The sequence below is a fragment of the Symphalangus syndactylus genome, chromosome 21, assembly GCF_028878055.3.
Source record: "Symphalangus syndactylus isolate Jambi chromosome 21, NHGRI_mSymSyn1-v2.1_pri, whole genome shotgun sequence".
In the NCBI taxonomy this organism is placed as follows: Eukaryota; Metazoa; Chordata; class Mammalia; order Primates; family Hylobatidae; genus Symphalangus; species Symphalangus syndactylus.
In genome coordinates this window covers 86,695,986-86,714,157 of record NC_072443.2, presented here as the reverse complement: position 1 = coordinate 86,714,157, position 18,172 = coordinate 86,695,986, and the positions used below count along the sequence as shown (strand labels likewise).

Here is an 18,172-nt window from a genome sequence, read left to right as displayed (position 1 = left end):
TGGTCAGGCATTATATTTACACCTAGTCCTCGCAAAACACTACTGGGAAGGTCCTCATTTGACAGGAGCAATTCCGGGTCACAAAGGCTGACACCACAAAGCTAGTCCGTGGCGGGTTCGACCACAGGTGCCCACACTCTTTAACGCCTCAATGGCACAGCCAAGTGCGCGGGAAGTGGGCTGCAAATACCAGAGAGTTTTGTCCCGAGCGCAGAGACGCGCTGTTGCCGAGCAACCAGCGGGGCCCGCCCCCGGCCGGCTACGGCGCTCCCAGCGTGCCCCGCGCCGCGCGGCGCCGGAAGTGAGTGAGCATTTCCGGCAGCCATCCCCGCGGCGCTGACATCCCGGTTGTTCTGTGCCGGGGGTCTACCTGCTGTCATGAAGGACGTACCGGGGTTCCTACAGCAGAGCCAGAGTTCCGGGCCCGGGCAGCCCGCTGTGTGGCACCGTCTGGAGGAGCTCTACACGAAGAAGTGAGCGCCGAGCAGACGGGCCCTGGGCCCCGGCGATAGAGGGAGACGTACAGGGCAGGCGGGCGGAGGAGCGGACCCTTGATGGGCTGAGGGCGCCCAGGCCCAAGTTGGGGGGAAACGGGGACGTGTAGCGACCGGCTGTGCCGGCAAGGTTTGCTGAGGAACCCCGAGTAGCAGGGTCGAGGAGTAAGAGGGATGACAGACCACGAGGGCCAAGAGCTGTAGCCAGGATGTTTGGGTCTGAGATTCACTGCTTCCTTAACGGAGGTCTGTGACTGAGGCTTCAGAACTCCTCTACCTCGGGTCTTACTAAAACGGTTCAGGAGTAGCCTTTGATTTTAGCTCTTGATTCCAGTCAAACAAGCAAACACACTTTCAGGGCCAGGTTGCCACCCACTTTGGGAAACATCTTGGTGATTCGTGCTTAGCCTTGTCATAGTGTAACTGTATGTACAGTTATCTTTCTCATGGTCTGGAGTTGAGAAACCAGAGGCTAGTGCAGCTTTGCTCTCTTCCCTATTCATTCTGCAGCTAGTTGCACGGGGTGCAACCACTTCCCCCGTCCCATTGTCTTTACCTTCCATTGTATTTCTCATGGGCTTTGTGCCCCTAGAAAGATCTTAAAGTTTAGGTTTGTTTAGAAACGATGAATTGCAGAGCAATTAAATTCTTGCTAAGCACTAACCTCCTTTTAATATGAGTAGACTAAATTGCTGGCATTGGGCTGGAGCTATTCCATAGAAAATACATCTCCTGTAGTAACCTCCCTGTTAACCCTAGCATTTAATATCATACCTTTCACATAGATGTTCTATACATGGTTTGATGTTGTTTAGCATTCAGCAGCCTTCTGCTATTAGCAGTTTTTGAGAGCAAATTAATGTTTGGCAAATAATGGTTTGTGTTGGATAGCACTTGGTAATTTTCAAAGCATTTCATCTGCGTTATTAAATATTAGCCTTTGGGTTTTGGATGAAGCGCTATGTCACTGTCCTGCAGGTTTTAAATATTAGCTTTTTTAGTCCTTTATTCATCCTTTTCACAGAGGAGGAAACTGAAGCTCATTTTAATTGCCTTCCTTGAGATACTCAGCTAATAGGTAGAAGAGCCAGAATCTCAAGTTAGATATGTATGATTCCAAAGTTCTCGTTTCCAATCAAACCTCACAATAACCCTTTGAGGTAATCTGGAATAATGTTCTCCATTTCATACCTGGGAATACTGAGTCTTAGAGAAGTTAAGTGATCTCAAAGTGACATAGCCATTCAATAGCAGAGCCGGGAAAAGAACTCAGGTTTATCACATCTGCTTCAGCATTCTTTCTACTACACAGTAGAGACTAGTTAGTATGGATTTAGTATCTGTTATCAGAAATGTATTGGGGCGGCCGGGCGCAGTGGCTCATGCCTGTAATCCCAGCTACTTGGGAGGCTGAGGCAGGAGAATCACTTGATCCTGGGAGGCAGAGGTTGCAGTGAGCCGAGATGGCGCCACTGCACTACAGCCTAGGCAACAGAGTGAGACTCTGTCTCAAAAAAGAAAGAAATGCATTGGGGCAAAAGTTTTTTTGGATTTAGTATTTTTTCAGATTTTGAAATATTTGCGATATATACTTACCCGTTCAGTATCCATAAATCAAAAATCTGAAATCTGAGATGCTCCAGTGGTCATTTCCTTTGAGCCTTATATTGGTGCTCAAAAAGTTTTGGATTTTGGAGCATTTTGAATTTTGGAGTTTTGTACTAGAGATACCCAACCTGTATTTGTGACTTGATAGGATCATCAAGGCTGAAGGTGTCTGTGACTGGATATTAGGTTAGAGGTCTTAAGGGCTGTATGTTTTTCAGGTTGTGGCATCAGCTGACACTTCAGGTGCTTGATTTTGTGCAGGATCCGTGCTTTGCCCAAGGAGATGGTCTCATTAAGGTAAATAATTTGCCATACCAGATCAGATTATATGAATGTGCCCAAGAAATTTTTAAAATAAGATGGGCTTTATGCTAATAATAATAATCTCCAATATTCAGCAGTCACTTTACGTCAGGTACTGGTCTGAGCGCTTCACATATCCTTCATGACAACGTTGGTCAACAGATACTATTATCTCACTTTTTTGATGTAGAAGCAAACATAAGACTTTAAGTAACTTACCATAGATCACTGCTGATAAGTGGCAGAAGAGGATTCAAACACTGACATTCTGGCTTTTTTTAAAATTCTAGCATAAAGTACTGTCTTACAACATGCCTAAATATCTTAGTTCATAGGCTTCTTTTTAGTACTCTAGTTTTAGAAACAAAGTTCAAACCCAGTTAGAGGGTGGAGTAAGGTATGAGGAAGATTACTATCTATGGGAATCTTAGGTAACTTCCATCACTCCCCTTCTTTAAGCCACACTGACTGCTTGCTTGCCCAAACACTTCTGTCCTGGGTAGTGTCGAAGATAAAACACCTTTTGTACTTCAGTTGGGTAGATTGGAGTGTGAGTCCTGTATAGTGTCATGCTGCCTCTGTAATAGAGGACTTTTAGAATTTTTTCAGCAGTAGACAGATAACGCACTTTCTTTCCCAGCCTTCCCCAGATCCCCTGACACATCCCCACAGATTTGCTCACTGGTAGCCTCCTCTTTGAAGTTTTTCTTACTCTTCTTACATCTTACTCTATGATGGCTTTCTCTAATTCTGAATGAATCAGAGATTCATACCAGCATTGCAACTGATAGCTTATAATTACAGCTTGAGTCATTTCTCCGGAATACATTACTTTTATATGCTCGCAATAGAGCTTACCACCTTGCTACCCCACCACCAGGGCTTGTAAGATTTTCTTGTGGTTTATAGCCATCAATTCGACATTTTACTATTCAGAGGAACTTATAATCATCTGTAAGCCTGGAGATTTTGCTGAACATTCTGTCTTCTGGAGTATGTGGGAAAATGATAAATGAGACCTGCTTTTTTCTTTTTTTTGAGACGGAGTTTCGCTCTTGTTGCCCGGGCTGGAGTGCAATGTGCGATCTTGGCTCACTGCAACTTCCACCTCCCGAGTTCAAGCGATTCTTCTGCCTCAGCGTCCCAAGTACCTGGGATTACAGGTGCCCACCACCACAGCCAGCTAATTTTTGTATTTCTTAGTAGAGATGGGGTTTCACCAGTGTTGGCCAGGCTGGTCTCAGACTCCCGACCTCAGGTGATCTGCCTGCCTTGGCCTCCCAGAGTGCTGGGATTATAGGCAGGAGCCACCGTGCCTGGCCTGAGACCTGTCTTAATACTTGTTCCCTAAGGTTCTAAATCATCAAGATAGATGATTCGTAATTGTTTATCTCTATCCTTTGGTTTCTTATCTTTAAATCACTTTTCTACACATGGCAAAATAATTTCCTCAACCTCACAGTAAGGTGATGTTTGTTTGGGTTGGCAGATCTGAGTTTACTTTTCCAACAGACAGAATAAACCTTTAAAATTTGTTGGGATCCAGCCAGCATAAGTGTAAAATGGATAGTATTTATGAATTTCTAGTATTTATGAATTTGTAGTCACCAGAAGTAATTTTGACTCTCTGGACTTAGTGGGCTTCTTTTTTAAGGTAATTTTTTACATTGATAGATGTCAGGAAAGTTCAAACATTTCCTTCTAATAAGGAAGATATCTTTGAAATAGTCTTTTGTAATAAAAATGCCATTTTATTTATTTATTATTACTATTTTTTGAGACGGAGTTTCATTCTTGTCACCCAGGCTGGAGTGCAATGGCACAGTCTCAGCTCACTATATCCTCTGCCTCCTGGGTTCAAGTGATTCTCCTGCCTCAGCCTCCAGAGTAGCTGGGATTACAGGCACCCGCCACGACGCCTGGATAATTTTTGTATTTTTAGTAGAGACAGGGTTTCATCATGTTGACCAGGCTGGTCTCAAACTCCTAACCTCAGGTGATCCACCCGCTTTGGCCTCCCAAAGTGCTGGGATTACAGGTGTGAACCACCACCTGACCACCATTTTATTTATTTTGGGTGGGCAAAGGGACAGAGTCTTGCACTGTCGCCCAGGCTGGAGTGCAATGGCGGATCTCAGCTCACTGCAACCTCCGTCTCCCCAGTTCAAGCCATTCTCATGCCTCAGCCTCCTAAGTAGCAGGGATTACAAGCGTGTGCCACCACACCTGGCCAATTTTTGTAGTTTTAGTAGAGATGGCATTTCATCATGTTGGCCAGGCTGGTCTCGAACTCCTGTCCTCACGTGATCCACCTGTCTTGGCCTCCCAAAGTGCTACATTACAGACATGAGCCACAGCACTGGGACAAAAGTGCCATTTTATTGAGTTGACTGTTTCTTGTGTGCCTGATTCGAATAGGTGATTGCTACAGGAGTGTTTTCATCCTTCTACCTTCATATCCCAGAGGAACTACAGGCTCTCCTAATCCAAAGTTAAGGTCATTTGGAGGTTCCCTCTCCTACTGTGCCCACACTAAGCGCTCTTGGCCCAGTTACCCCTAACTCGGGTTATTGTCAGCTCTCCTTCTCTGTGACCAGCCCACATCTGAGTGAGTCTGGTTCGTTACCGCTAAATCTCTCTCAAATTATTCATCCATCCTCATTACTGTTGCTCCCTCACTCTCCTGTCTTGGCCAGTACTAGCCTCTGACTGTTCTCTCTCAGCCTCTTTCACCTGCTGTCCTCTCTGCCCCAGGCATGTTTCTAAAATAGAAATGATCGTGTGTGTCCTCTGGTTCAGCCTTGCACTCTGGACAGAGACCAATCTTCAGTGCTTCCTAGTCTGTGTCCCTCAGAAATACCCTTGAAACATAATGTGTTTTTTTCTTCAGTGCTTTTGCACATGTTTGTTACTGTCTGGAATGTTCTTCTCTCAGCTTCTTCCCCTCCCACACCAAATGGCCACCTCTCTAACCGCCCTTCATTCTTTGAAATTCAGTGTTGCCACTTCTACAATAACCTTTGAAGCCTCTCCCTTTGGCTGATGCACTTCTGTGCTTTTTTTTTCTTTCTTTCTTTTTGCTCTTAAACTCACTGTATTGTCATTTATTTGTTTAAAGACTGTCTTCAGTGGACCAGGAGCTCCTTGAAGACACATCATTTGTCTTACACGTTCTGTGTTGTAGTACCTAGCATGGAGTCTGAGGAAGTGCTCAAGTGTGCTGAATGGCTAAGAAATTTGAAAATGGTGCATAATTAGCTTTAACTAAAATCTGAAGGAACTCCACTCCATTTGATTAGCGAACATTTCTTTTTTTGTTTCAAATTTTATTTCATTAACTTAATAGGTGAACAAAATGTGTATTTCAAATCTAATTGAAATGCATCTGAAACATGTTTACACAGAAGATATAAGATTTCAAGTAACTTACTGTACAGTCTGTTGTCCATTTTAAAATATTCTTCCAAAAGAACTGCATTGAAAGTCAAAAAAATTCTTTTATACTCCATAAAAGTGAGATGCAAACTTCTGATATAAATTTATTTCACTGTCAACTCCGATGATAAAGATGGGAGGCACAAGAGTTCACAGTTCAGTTAAATGATGCAAATGAAAAGCTTCTGTTTTCCTTTGATACAAATTAGAAACCTCCATTCAGGTCTCTTACAGTAGTACCGCATACTTGATGCTCATACTACATTATGTCTTTTTCTTTTTCTTTTTTTTTTTGAGATGGAGATTCGCTCTTGTTGCCTGGGCTGGAATGCAATGGCACAATCTCAGCTCACAGCAACCTCTGCCTTCCTGGTTCAAGCGATTCTTCTGCCTCAGCCTCCCGAGTAGCTGGGACTACAGGCACGCGCCACCACGCCCAGCTGATTTTTGTATTTTTAGTAGAGACGGGGTTTCACCATGTTGGCCAGAATAGTTTCAATCTCTTGACCCTCATGATCCGCCCGCCTCGGCCTCCCAAAGTGCTGGGATTACAGGCGTGAGCCACTGCACCCGGCCGGTTACATCTTTTTCTTTCCTTTCCCTTTTTTACTTCCCTCTCCTTGTTGAAGACTTTGGTCACCGCCTCCTGTTTTTTTGTGTCCTTGTTTTTAGTTTAGGTATCGTTTATGCTGCACACAACATTACTGACTTAACGTGGTGGGAAATGTACAAGACAGAGGCTGCCATCTTCCTGTTTGAGCTGGGCCCAGATTCTGCTTTTATATTGGATATCACGATTCCATACTCTAGAGAACATTTTATTTTTCTCAAGAAATGCATTAAGTCCAACTGCTGAACATAGATCTTGAATCTCTGGCTGCAGGATTTTCAACAGTCTTACTTATGGGATTCACCTTCCTTTCACAATGGTCTTCTTCTTATTTAAATGAGCAGGACAGATACAAATAAACCTGTCCTGGTCGGCTGGGGACCACACGGCAGCGCAGGCTGTCTTCACAAGGGTCCAAATGCCAACAGCCCAGAAGCCACAAGGAGAGAACTGAGGGAGTGTTTCAGTCTGATAGTCTATTTAACTTACAGTACCTGGAAGAAGGAATATAGGAATTTGGAGGTTCTTATAGATCAGTACTCTAATTCCCAAAGGTAGAAGATACCTAATGTTCCTTAATAATCTGTTGATCATTTATGTGAATGTAAATAAGCGCTGATATGGTCTCCTATCATTCTGCAAACATGCGTTGCTTACTGTGTGCTGGGCACTGTGGCTTGTACACTCCCAACTTGATAGCATTGATGCAGCTTCTTTACCAAAAATTGGGTTTGGGGTCTTCATTTTGCAGAATAAAAGACATCCTATAATTTCTCTCCATGTTTTGGTTTCACAGCTTTATGAAAACTTTATCAGTGAATTTGAACACAGGTAAAACCCTCTCATCCGTTTTTCACTTTGAAAATGAGTACATTGATACTCAGTGGTTCTCAAAGACTGGTGGTTTCTATTTCAGGGTGAATCCTTTGTCCCTCGTGGAAATCATTCTTCATGTAGTTAGACAGATGACTGGTAAGTCTCACTTTGTTTTATAAAGGAGCAGATCCAAATGGTGGTTAAAATTATTTTGAAATATAGGTTAACTGAACTTTTGTGTTTTCTGTATCAGATATTATGTTTTTATTATACTTTATGGTCAAAACCTAAAGATTACCCTACCTAAGGGTGTCTTGGTTAGCAGAAACCAATCTGTTGATGGGCCTTCTGACTGTTGTTTCTTTTCCAGATCCTAATGTGGCTCTCACTTTTCTGGAAAAGACTCGTGAGAAGGTAAATGTGAGATGTGAGCAATACCTTTTAGAGTATGTGTGACTTACAGTTTGTGTCCATGCACACTGTCCAGACCTTTAGAGACCACAAGGCCTCTAGTCATCAAGGTGAAGGTAATGTACAAGTAGCTAGCTTCCTTTGTTAGTCAACTGCCCACATTCTGAGGTTTCTTGTTTTTGTTTTTGATGTCTTAGGTGAAAAGTAGTGATGAGGCAGTGATCCTGTGTAAAACAGCAATTGGAGCTCTAAAATTAAACATCGGGGACCTACAGGTTACAAAGGTGAGCTCACCATAATACAGATTTATCTTTGGTTTAAAATTATTTAAAACCCTAGGAAAAAAATAACCTATTTTTCTTCTTTACTGTTTATTTTAAAACATTTTTAAATTACAGAAAAGTTGCAAAAATAACACAAAGAACTACTATACCCCAACCTAAATTCCCTATTGCAAACCTCTTTTTTTTTTTTTTTTTTTTTTAAGACAGAGTCTCACTCTGTTACCCAGGCTGGAGTGCAGTGGTGCCATCTCGGCCCACTGCAACCTCCGCCTCCCGGGTTCAAGCAATTCTCCTGCCTCAACCTCCTGAGTAGCTGGAATTACAGGCACATGCCTCCATGCCCAGCTACTTTTTTTGTATTTTTAGTAGAGACAGGGTTTCGCCATGTTGGCCAGGCTAGGCTGGAACTCCTGACCTCAAGTGATCCCTCTGCCTCAGCCTCCCAAAGTGCTGGGATTACAGCCGTGAGCCACTGCGCCCAGCCCCCCATTGCTAACCTTTTACCGCTTTTGCCTTTGTGTGTGTCTGTAGCTTTTTTTCAAAACCACTTAGGAGTAAGTTGCTGATACAATGCCTGTTGCCCTTAAACAAAAGAGCACTCCCCTGTGTGACCACATCACATCCGTCTAATAATGACTCCACATGGCCTCAGTCAGCCCAAAGCACATTGGTTCTCCCTGACCAAGGTCAGCCTACACACCACTGGCACGTCACGTGCTATTCCTCCATCTTCCTTCTGCCTCCTAAATGTTGTTGAAGTATCCTGTCTATTTTTATGTCTTTCTTATGTACAATTATGTTTTGGTGCAGTTGGGAGACAGGTATGGATGTGGGTGGCAGTGAAACCGACATGTGGCTGGTCCACCTTGTTGAACCAGAGCCTGTATGTGTTTGTGTTTGTTTGCTAATCATAATGTTAAAGAAAATATTGGGGGTAAGGGTTAAAAGTGTTCATGTCCTCATTGCCCTGAAAAGATACTTTTTATTGTTTATTGTTTGTCAGTCCTAACCCATATGCATACTTAGTGCATTTTATTTTGAAATATTTTAAGACATAGTGAAAGCTATAAGTCACAGTACAGAATGCTGTCATAGGCATCCATGTGCCCCAACAACCAGCTTAGGAAGGAATGAAGCCACACGGCACAGTCAGGGTCCCAGTACCCTTCAGACCACACTTCTCCCCCAGCCAGGCTCCCTCTCATGCCCATGCATTTCCTTGTGCTTCATTAAATAGGGGTGTGTAACTCAAGTGTTTTAACATTGGCTCGGTACTAGGTTTCAAAGTCACGTGGATATGTGTAACCAGTGTGCTTTTACTCCTATACGGTATTTCATTGTATAAGTGTTTCACAACATATGTATCCTGTCTCCTATTGAAGAGATTTAGGGCCAGGTTCGGTGGTCACACCTGTAATCCCAGCACTTTGGGAGGCTGAGGCAGGTGGATCACAAGGTCAGGAGTTCAAGACCAGCCCAGCCAAGATGGTAAAACACTGTATCTACTAAAACCACAAAATTTAGCCGGGCGTGTTGGCGGGCGCCTGTAGTCCCAGCCACTCGGGAGGCTGAGGCAGCGAATTGCTTGATCCTGCGAGGCGGAGGTTGCAGTGAGCCGAGATCGCACCACTGCACTACAGCTTGGGCAACAGAGCGAGACTCTGTCTCAAAAAAAAAAAGAGATTTAGGTTTTTTTTTTTACTATCACAAACAGTACTGCCATAAGTATTTCTGTGCATGGTCCCTTGTGTGTGGGCAGAATCTCACCAGGATGTATGCCTAGAGACTACAGGTACAAGCCGTGTGCATCTCTGCCTTTCCCAGATACATGCTCCCTCAGCACCGTACGAGCACTCTGGAAGCTCCATGTCTTCAACACCTGATAGTTTCAGGCTCTAACTCTTGCTGATCTAATAGAAGTGAAATTATATCTTGTTGGGGGTTTAATTTGCGTTTCACAATTACTAGTGGTTTATTGGCCATTCTGTTTGTGTCCCCAAATTTGTCAATTACCTATTAATGTCTTTTGCCAATTTTTCTACTGTGTTGCTTATCTCCTGACTCATTTGTAAGTGTTTTTATATTTCCTTGGTCATAATTGCTGGTGGGTTATACATGTTGTAAATATTGTTTCCCAGTCTGTAGCTTGTCTTTGTACTTTTTTCTGTGTTTTGGATTAAGTTTTCCATTTTAACGCGGTCACATTCATCCGTCTTTGCCTTTGTGGTTTATGCTTTTCATCTCACAATGTATTACTTTAAAAATCTTAGCCAAGCACAGTGGCTTGAACCTGTAATCCCATCTACTACAGAGGCTGAGGTGGGAGGATCGCTTGAGGCCAGGAGTTCAAGACCACCCTAGGCAACAGAGTGAGACCCTGTCTCTGAAAAATAAAATAAACTTTTAACTTAAAAAGAGAGATGATTTTGCTTCCTGTGTGTAGGAAACAATTGAAGATGTTGAAGAAATGCTCAGCAACCTTCCTGGTGTGACATCGGTTCACAGTCGTTTCTATGATCTCTCCAGTAAATACTATCAAACAATTGGAAACCACGCGTCCTACTACAAAGATGCTCTGCGGTTTTTGGGCTGTGTTGACATCAAGGATCTACCAGGTAACCTAGGCCATTAAATCCATGTCACACAGGAGCATATTCTCCAAACTTAGCATCTGTGAGGTGCTTGAGGTGACAGTTCTCAGAAATAACTAAGGTGGGGCTGGGCACGGTGGCTCACGCCTGTAATCCCAGCACTTTGGAAGGCTGAAGTGGATGGATCACCTGACATCAGGAGTTCGAGACCAGCCTGGCCAACATGGTGAAACCCTGTCTCTAATAAAAATACAAAAAACTAGCCAGGTATGATGGTGGGTGCCTGTAATCCCAGTTACTCAGGAGGCTGAGGCAGGAGAATCGCTTGAACTCGGGAGATGGAGGTTGCAGTGAGCTGAGATTGCACCACTGCACCCCAGCCTGGGTGACAGAGCGAGACTCCATCTCACCAAAAAAAAAGAAATTACTCACATGGATTCATCCTGTTTTGAAGAAAAAACGGGAAGATTTGTATAAACTTTAGTTTCTACACTGTATTTGTTTCCAGCATTTAATTTACATGAAAATGAGGCTAATTCCTCCTAGCTCCTTTATTGTTCCTTCTCCAGTTCCTTACTGTTACCTAAGTCACAGGTATTTGTAGGAAGTACCATGATGTAAACACCTTCTGAGCCCACCCCACCCACCCTTCTGCTGCAGAATAAAGGGCACGTGAAATCCCTATAGCTGAGACCCTTGTTTTGAAAACTGAAATTCCAGACCCGTGGGGACAAATTATTAAATCTTTCAAGGATTTGAGAGTGGAAAGAAAATGACCAGTGAGTTTTGGGAAAAGTGTAAGGAATATATGTTCAGAAAATAAATTTTCAGCATATTTTAGATGTTTCTCACAAAACACTGTTGAAGCTAAGGAGACCAGCAACTCTTAACAGTGTTGATGCGGTTTTTATTACTGTATGTCAAGAAAAATATATTGGAAAAGGAACTAAGGTGGTCAAGAGAATAACAGACTTGCTGTCTAGGAACAGAAAGGAAGTTAATTCTGGTCTGAAAAGAAGCTAGATTAGGTAACTTAGATAAGAGGTAGTATTCCTTGCCATAGCAGAAAAGAGATTTAAGGCACTTCTTGGAAGTGGCACAGCTGAAAATATGAATAGATTCACATATATTTAGGAAAAAATAAATGAATACTCTTCCCAAAAAACCCATGTATATATGGTTCCTGGTATAATCTAAGTCAACCCAATACTTCAGAAGAGGTGACTAATGTCAAGGCTTTGTAATACAACCATTACAAACAATGTTTTTTTACTTTTTGTTGTATGAGATTTTAAAGCTAAACGGGACTGATGATTGTGACTGGATTGTAAGTGGGCCTGTGTTGCTACCATAGTGTCTGAGCAGCAGGAGAGAGCCTTCACGCTGGGGCTAGCAGGACTTCTCGGCGAGGGAGTTTTTAACTTTGGAGAACTCGTAAGTTGACCCTGAGCTCAGCTTCCTTAACAAGGGGGAGACTAGGCCAGGCGCGGTGGCTCCTGCTTGTAATCCCAGCACTTTGGGAGGCCGAGGCAGGCGGATCACGAGGTCAGGAGATCGAGACCACGGTGAAACCTCGTCTCTACTAAAAATACAAAAAAATTAGCCGGGCCTGGTGGCGGGCGCCTGTAGTCCCAGCTACTTGGAGAGGCTGAGGCAGGAGAATGGCGTGAACCCGGGAGGCGGAGCTTGCAGTGAGCCGAGATCGCGCCACCGCACTCCAGCCTGGGTGACAGAGCAAGACTCCGTCTCAAAAAAAAAAAAAAAAAAAACGAGGAGACTAAAGTGTTCCTAGCTGACCATCTCCATCCTCACAGCTCATGCACCCCGTGCTGGAGTCCCTGAGGAATACTGACCGGCAGTGGCTGATTGACACCCTCTATGCCTTCAACAGTGGCAACGTAGAGCGGTTCCAGACTCTGAAGACTGCCTGGGGCCAGCAGGTATGACTCCCACGATGCGCAGCCCTCATTCCCCCATGTATCTACTCGCTCATACAACAGATGTTCATTGAGCGTCTTCCCTAGGCACACAGGAAGGAACTTGGCAAAGAGGAGACCAAGATAGGCTAGTCCTTGCTCTCATAAAGCAGAAAGTTAAGTGGTTGGTTAGCTACAGCATTACTCAGTGCTGCAGACAAAGAATGAGGATGGTCTGAGAAAACAGAATAGAATGTGGACCCTGCATCTACGCTGGGTGGAGGGGGTGTCACAGAAGGTATAGAAGTCATTAGTGACCTAAGGTCTGTGTGTTCTTAGGAATGAGTGAAGAGGTACGGGAAGAGTGCACTCAGCGGAGGAAAAGGAAAATTTTAGTATCTTTGCTGAACTGAAAGGGATGTGTGGGGCTAACATGAGTGGGTGGGAGAGAGCGTGGGATGAAGGAGGAACAAATGCCTGGTGAAGAGAATGGGAGAGTGGCGGGTGCAGGGATGGGGAGAGTGGCGGGTGCAGGGAGGGGGAGAGTGGCGGGTGCAGGGATGGGGAGAGTGGCGGGTGCAGGAAGGGGGAGAGTGGCGGGTGCAGGGATGGGGAGAGTGGCGGGTACAGGGATGGGGCGAGTGGCGGGTGCAGGGATGGGGAAAGCGGCGGGTGCAGGGATGGGGAGAGTGGCGGGTGCGGGGAGGGGGAGAATGGCGGGTGCGGGGAGGGGAGAGGGTGCGGGGACGGGGAGAGCGGCGGGTGCAGGAAGGGGGAGAGTGGCGGGTGCAGGGATGGGGAGAGTGGCGGGTGCAGGGATGGGGAGAGTGGCGGGTGCAGGGATGGGGAGAATGGCGGGTGCAGGGATGGGGAGAGTGGCGGGTGCAGGAAGGGGGAGAATGGCGGGTGCGGGGAGGGGGAGAATGGCGGGTGCGGGGAGGGGAGAGGGTGCGGGGACGGGGAGAGCGGCGGGTGCAGGAAGGGGGAGAGTGGCGGGTGCAGGGATGGGGAGAGTGGCGGGTGCAGGGATGGGGAGAGTGGCGGGTGCAGGGAGGGGGAGAGTGGCGGGTGCAGGGATGGGGAGAGTGGCGGGTGCAGGGATGGGGAGAGCAGCGGGTGCAGGAAGGGGGAGAGTGGCGGGTGCAGGAAGGGGGAGAGTGGCGGGTGCGGGGAGGGGGAGAGGGTGCGGGGACGGGGAGAGCGGCGGGTGCAGGGAGGGGGAGAGGTCCATGCAGGGAGAATGGCCAGTTCACCTCTGTGCAAGGGGAGGGTGAGCACTGGGTGAAGTTGTCTCTGGAAGGTGGGAGTTAGGGAAAGGTGCTTAACAAGGACTTGAGCTTTAATGATAAGTATGTTCTTTTTTAATGAGATTATTAGAAGTAAATATTAATAAAATGTTAACTGTGGTAGGAATTATGGTTAGTTTTGTATTTTTCTGAAACTTTCAATTTTCTCAGTTTAAAATAAACTTGTAAAATTCATGCATAGTGGAGCAGGGTAGATATAGATGAAGGCACTGTGAAGAGGCAGAAAGCACAGATGCAGCCAGACCTAACTGTGGTCTGATTATTTATTGATATCTCAAAAACAGGTGACACTCAGAAAGGAAGATGGCTACTTATAGCAATTTAAAGAAAAAAAATTCGTAGATGCATGTTGGCAGCATCTGTTCAGGCAGCAAAGCCTGTCTGGAGGGGGAGTGAGCCCTTTACAGAGCTTGACCTGTCCAGTACTTGTGGCAGAAATGTCCCCATCTGGGCTGGGCGCGTTGGCTCACGCCTGTAATCCCAGCACTTTGGGAGGCCGAGGCGGGCGGATCACGAGGTCAGGAGATCGAGACCACAGTGAAACCCCATCTCTACTAAAAATACAAAAAATTAGCCGGGCACGGTGGTGGGCTACTGTAGTCCCAGCTACTCCGGAGGCTGAGGCAGGAGAATGGCGTGAACCCGGGAGGCGGAGCTTGCAGTGAGCCGAGATCACGCCACTGCACTCCAGCCTGGGCGACAGAGCGACTCCGTCTCAAAAGACAAAAAAAAGAAAGAAATGTCCCCATCGGGGCTACCTGTGTCAGGATATGAGTTGCTATAAAACAAGTCTCCTTGGTTTAATTCTGTGCTCACAGGTAACGTTTTGATCCGTAAGAAGAGATGATGCACGTCTTGCCGAAGAGTATATTCTAGTTCTCATGACAATGATATTTTTCATTATAAATTAATAACTTGCTCTTTTGATTCAGAACAAGTCTCTAGAGCTTAAGGAAGCTTTTCCTCAGAGGGGCTCCTCTGCACTGGCTGACTGAACCGGCAGCAGCCCCTGAAGGAAGCCTCCTGGGCCGTCGGGTGTATCCTTCCCAACAGCACCTTGACCAGGAGGGTCTTCTCAAAATGCCCGTACCCTGTGGCCCTGCCTAATGGTGTCTGTAGCATGAATACAAATCTTACCTTGTAAATTCCTTGCCTTGACAAAGTGTCCCAGTTAGGTACCACTCTTCCGATTTCCTAAGAATGAAGTTCAGATCACTCGTTGTTAATGAGCTTCAGCAGTCTGCAATGTGAAATGTTTGGATCTGCTTAGCTGCTTTTTGTGGGGTCTACTGTTATAGAACGAATTCCAGAGCCCCAGTCAGGTAACTGATAAGCACACACATGGAAGGCATTTTTCTGTCTTTCTACAGCCTGATTTAGCAGCTAATGAAGCCCAGCTTCTGAGGAAAATTCAGTTGTTGTGCCTCATGGAGGTAAGCAAACACCCAGGAGCCACTTTGTCTGTGGTTTCAGAGTTTGGTCAGGTGGGGGCGCTGCGCTCTCCAAGCCTGTCCTGAGCAGTGTGAGCTTTCAGTGGTGCTGCTGCTGCTGTGCGTCACTCTCTTCACCGCCTTCCTTTTCCTTTGCCACCACTTGCTTTTTTAAGTTTATATTTGGCTCTTAGCTCAGGTGACACCCTCCCACCCCACTGCCACCTCCCTGAGGCCTTCCCTGACCATCTGAACTGGGATGAAGTAGCTGCCCCATCTCCCCGTGATGCAGTTGTTGCCTCACTGCATGTCGCTTCTTGTCTACACGCACATCGGTCTTTCCCCACTAGAACTTAAGTGTCGTCAGGAAGTGGCCCTTACGTTTCTGGTTTGCCGTGGTCAACCCTGGTCAACCCTGGCAAATTGTGGCCTCAAGTACTTGTTTGGGGATTGAATAATGGCTACTGTCAGAAACTCCTATAAGGCATTTTACTGTCATCCTTCTTATCTAAGCATTGAAAGCTTGTTCTTAACAAGATATATGTCTAATATTAGGAAACTTTTTAGTATATGGGGTACTAATAAGATCTCTATTTTCAGAGCCAATATTGACAAAATATCCTTATCAGTTGTCTGTTTTTATTTGGAAAAATAGTTTAAAATAGTTAATAAAATTTTTTCCAGATGACTTTCACACGACCTGCCAATCACAGACAACTTACTTTTGAAGAAATTGCCAAAAGTGCTAAAATCACAGTGAATGAGGTACGGTCCCTAGGCTTAGGGTGTTAGAGCAGCAAAGCTGCCACATGGAGGAGTGAAGGCTCTTGTGTGAGCACTGTGCTCCCTAGACAGTAAAAAATGACGGGAGGCACGGCATCTGCTCAGAAGCCATCTGGGTCCGTGGGGGTGTGTCAGGCTATCTTGTCTTACACAGGCCCCCGTCTCTGCACAGGTGGAGCTTCTGGTGATGAAGGCCCTTTCGGTGGGGCTGGTGAAAGGCAGTATAGATGAGGTGGACAGACGAGTCCACATGACCTGGGTGCAGCCCCGAGTGTTGGATTTGCAACAGGTGATGTGTTTGAAACCCATTATTCACCTCTGTGGATTTTGAGGGGCTGTGTCTATGCCATCTTAGTTTCATTTGGGTGGAAGCCATTTGGGAAGAAAGCATTATTAGACAAGAGGTTTTGGAGAAGGAATTACTGCTGCTGGGTTTTTCTAAGAGCCTAATTTAATGCAAGCCTGGGATTTGAACCCTGCATTTAAAAGCTTATGATGACAATAGCACTGGTTGTGCTGATGGTGCCTTTTAATCTTAAGATAGGTGCTCTGATCAAATACGTTCCTGGTTCTGTGATTTGAGCTCACGTCGATCTTACATTTGCTGGAAATGTAATCCTGTGGATTTCCTCTATTCTTGTCTGCTTTCTTTCATGCAAGTTTTTTCTAAAGTTCTTGTGATAAGAATTAACCCAGGAAGTCCTGTCACACTCCCCCAGCTCAGAGGTCCTTTTTATTAGAGCTGCCCTAGAGAGTTAGCTGAAGATGTAGATTCGCCCCATCAGGTGCTGTGCCGGCCGCTTGGCCTGTGACTCCTGCGTGTCTTAACGTCCCCTGTGTCCGGATTTGCATTTCAGATCAAGGGAATGAAGGACCGCCTGGAGTTCTGGTGCACGGACGTGAAGAGCATGGAGATGCTGGTGGAGCACCAGGCCCATGACATCCTCACCTAGGGCCCCCTGCTTCCCCGTCGTGTCTCCTTTGACTCACCTGAGAGAGGCGTTTGCAGCCGATGAAGCTGGCTGCCCAGACGTTCGACATTGAATTTGGGTGGGGGGTGGGATCCTGTCTGAAGTACAGAGTGTTCTTGCTCTAAAAACAGGACTGTCCCTGATGGGGGCCAGGCCACAGGGAGGAGGCTTCTTTGTGGGTCTCTCCTGCAGAGGGTGGGGGTCTCAGGGTCCTAGGTGTTAAGGGAGAGAAAGAACACGCGAGGCAGGAAGTCCCCTAAAGTCTGTGTACGCCGAGGTTGATCTCCATCCTCATCCACCTGTACGGACATCTTTTCCGTTGTGGTTTGAGAATGTTCCTATAATAAACCCCTCTGCTTTGTTCTTCTCGTGGCTCAGTTTTCTTGGGCTTCGCTTCCAGGCCAAGCCTGTGCCTGGAGGTTAAAAAGCATGAGTTGGAACCTTGGGAAGACATGGTGGGGGTAGCCTTGGCCCTTCTCCTCCCTGCACATACAGTAGATTGGGGCAGAATCCAGCACCAAGGACTACCGAGGATGCTGGTCCTATCTTTATTGTTAGTCAAGAGAGACCCCTTCTCCAGCCCTCTCAGGTACCTGCCCCGACACAGGCATCCATCCACATCCTTGTCACCACTCATCATTCAAATAGCCACCAGCATCTGTGACCCCCTGTGCCCCAGTGTGGACATGAGCCATCCCTGGGACTGGGCACGTAAAGGAAACCACCTTGAGGTTCCCCATCTGGGAGTGGAGGTGCACGTACACAAAGAATCACAAAGTGAGTATTAGGTGGAAGGACAGTTTAATGTGATCTGTCAGTCCTGGGCCTGCAGTGACAGCATGGAGCTCTTGTAGCTCTCCAGGTGGGGTGAGACCCAGCCTCCAGGAACCAGGAAGCTGATGAATATGAGTGAGAGCCCCACGGCCTGCTCCTGTTGGAGGAAAGCACCCACAAGTCTGCTAGGCTGGTGGAGGGGTCAGGCCTGGACCACTAAGGGAGGTTGCCTGCCTGCCCTCTGTCCCTCAGGTCCCGCAGTTTGGGATTTGGGAGCCAGACTGCCCCTGGCCCCTCCCTCCCCTAGCCATGTTACCTCCATCTGCCTTCAAACTGTGTAGTTGTGAGCAGTGAGTAACCACTGTCATCAACACAGCTGGCAGCCTCTGGCCCTCACCCGGGAGGACGAGCTCTGAGAGACCAGGGGCCTTGGGTTTCC

General features: G+C 46.3%; 1 protein-coding gene across 4 annotated transcripts; it reads left to right on the top strand.

Moving 5' to 3' along the window:
• Nucleotides 1-275: 275 nt before the first annotated feature.
• PSMD13 (proteasome 26S subunit, non-ATPase 13) lies at nt 276-17,325 on the top strand. Of its 4 annotated transcripts, XM_055259646.2 has the most exons (13): nt 276-473; nt 2,321-2,399; nt 7,247-7,281; nt 7,367-7,422; nt 7,637-7,680; nt 7,875-7,961; nt 10,405-10,576; nt 11,907-11,986; nt 12,367-12,492; nt 15,146-15,208; nt 15,890-15,970; nt 16,161-16,277; nt 16,846-17,325. In XM_055259646.2, exons 1-13 carry the CDS (start codon nt 379-381, stop codon nt 16,939-16,941), a joined length of 1,131 nt encoding a protein of 376 aa, XP_055115621.1. In that variant the 5' UTR covers nt 276-378; the 3' UTR covers nt 16,942-17,325. The 4 variants fall into 4 exon arrangements, with proteins under 4 accessions (XP_055115621.1, XP_063487010.1, XP_055115620.1 ...); XM_063630940.1 differs by lacking the exon at nt 15,890-15,970 and having other exon boundaries at nt 296-473; XM_055259645.2 differs by lacking the exon at nt 2,321-2,399 and having other exon boundaries at nt 302-473; nt 7,247-7,422.
• Nucleotides 17,326-18,172: the final 847 nt, after the last annotated feature.

Coding starts and splice junctions, on each gene's coding strand:
- PSMD13 (XM_055259645.2), top strand. CDS start 379: ATGAAGGACGTACCGGGGTTCCTACAGCAGAGCCAGAGTTCCGGGCCC. Junction 7,423..7,636: donor TGTAGTTAGACAGATGACTG/GTAAGTCTCACT, acceptor TTTCTTTTCCAG/ATCCTAATGTGGCTCTCACT. Junction 12,493..15,145: donor AGACTGCCTGGGGCCAGCAG/GTATGACTCCCA, acceptor GTCTTTCTACAG/CCTGATTTAGCAGCTAATGA.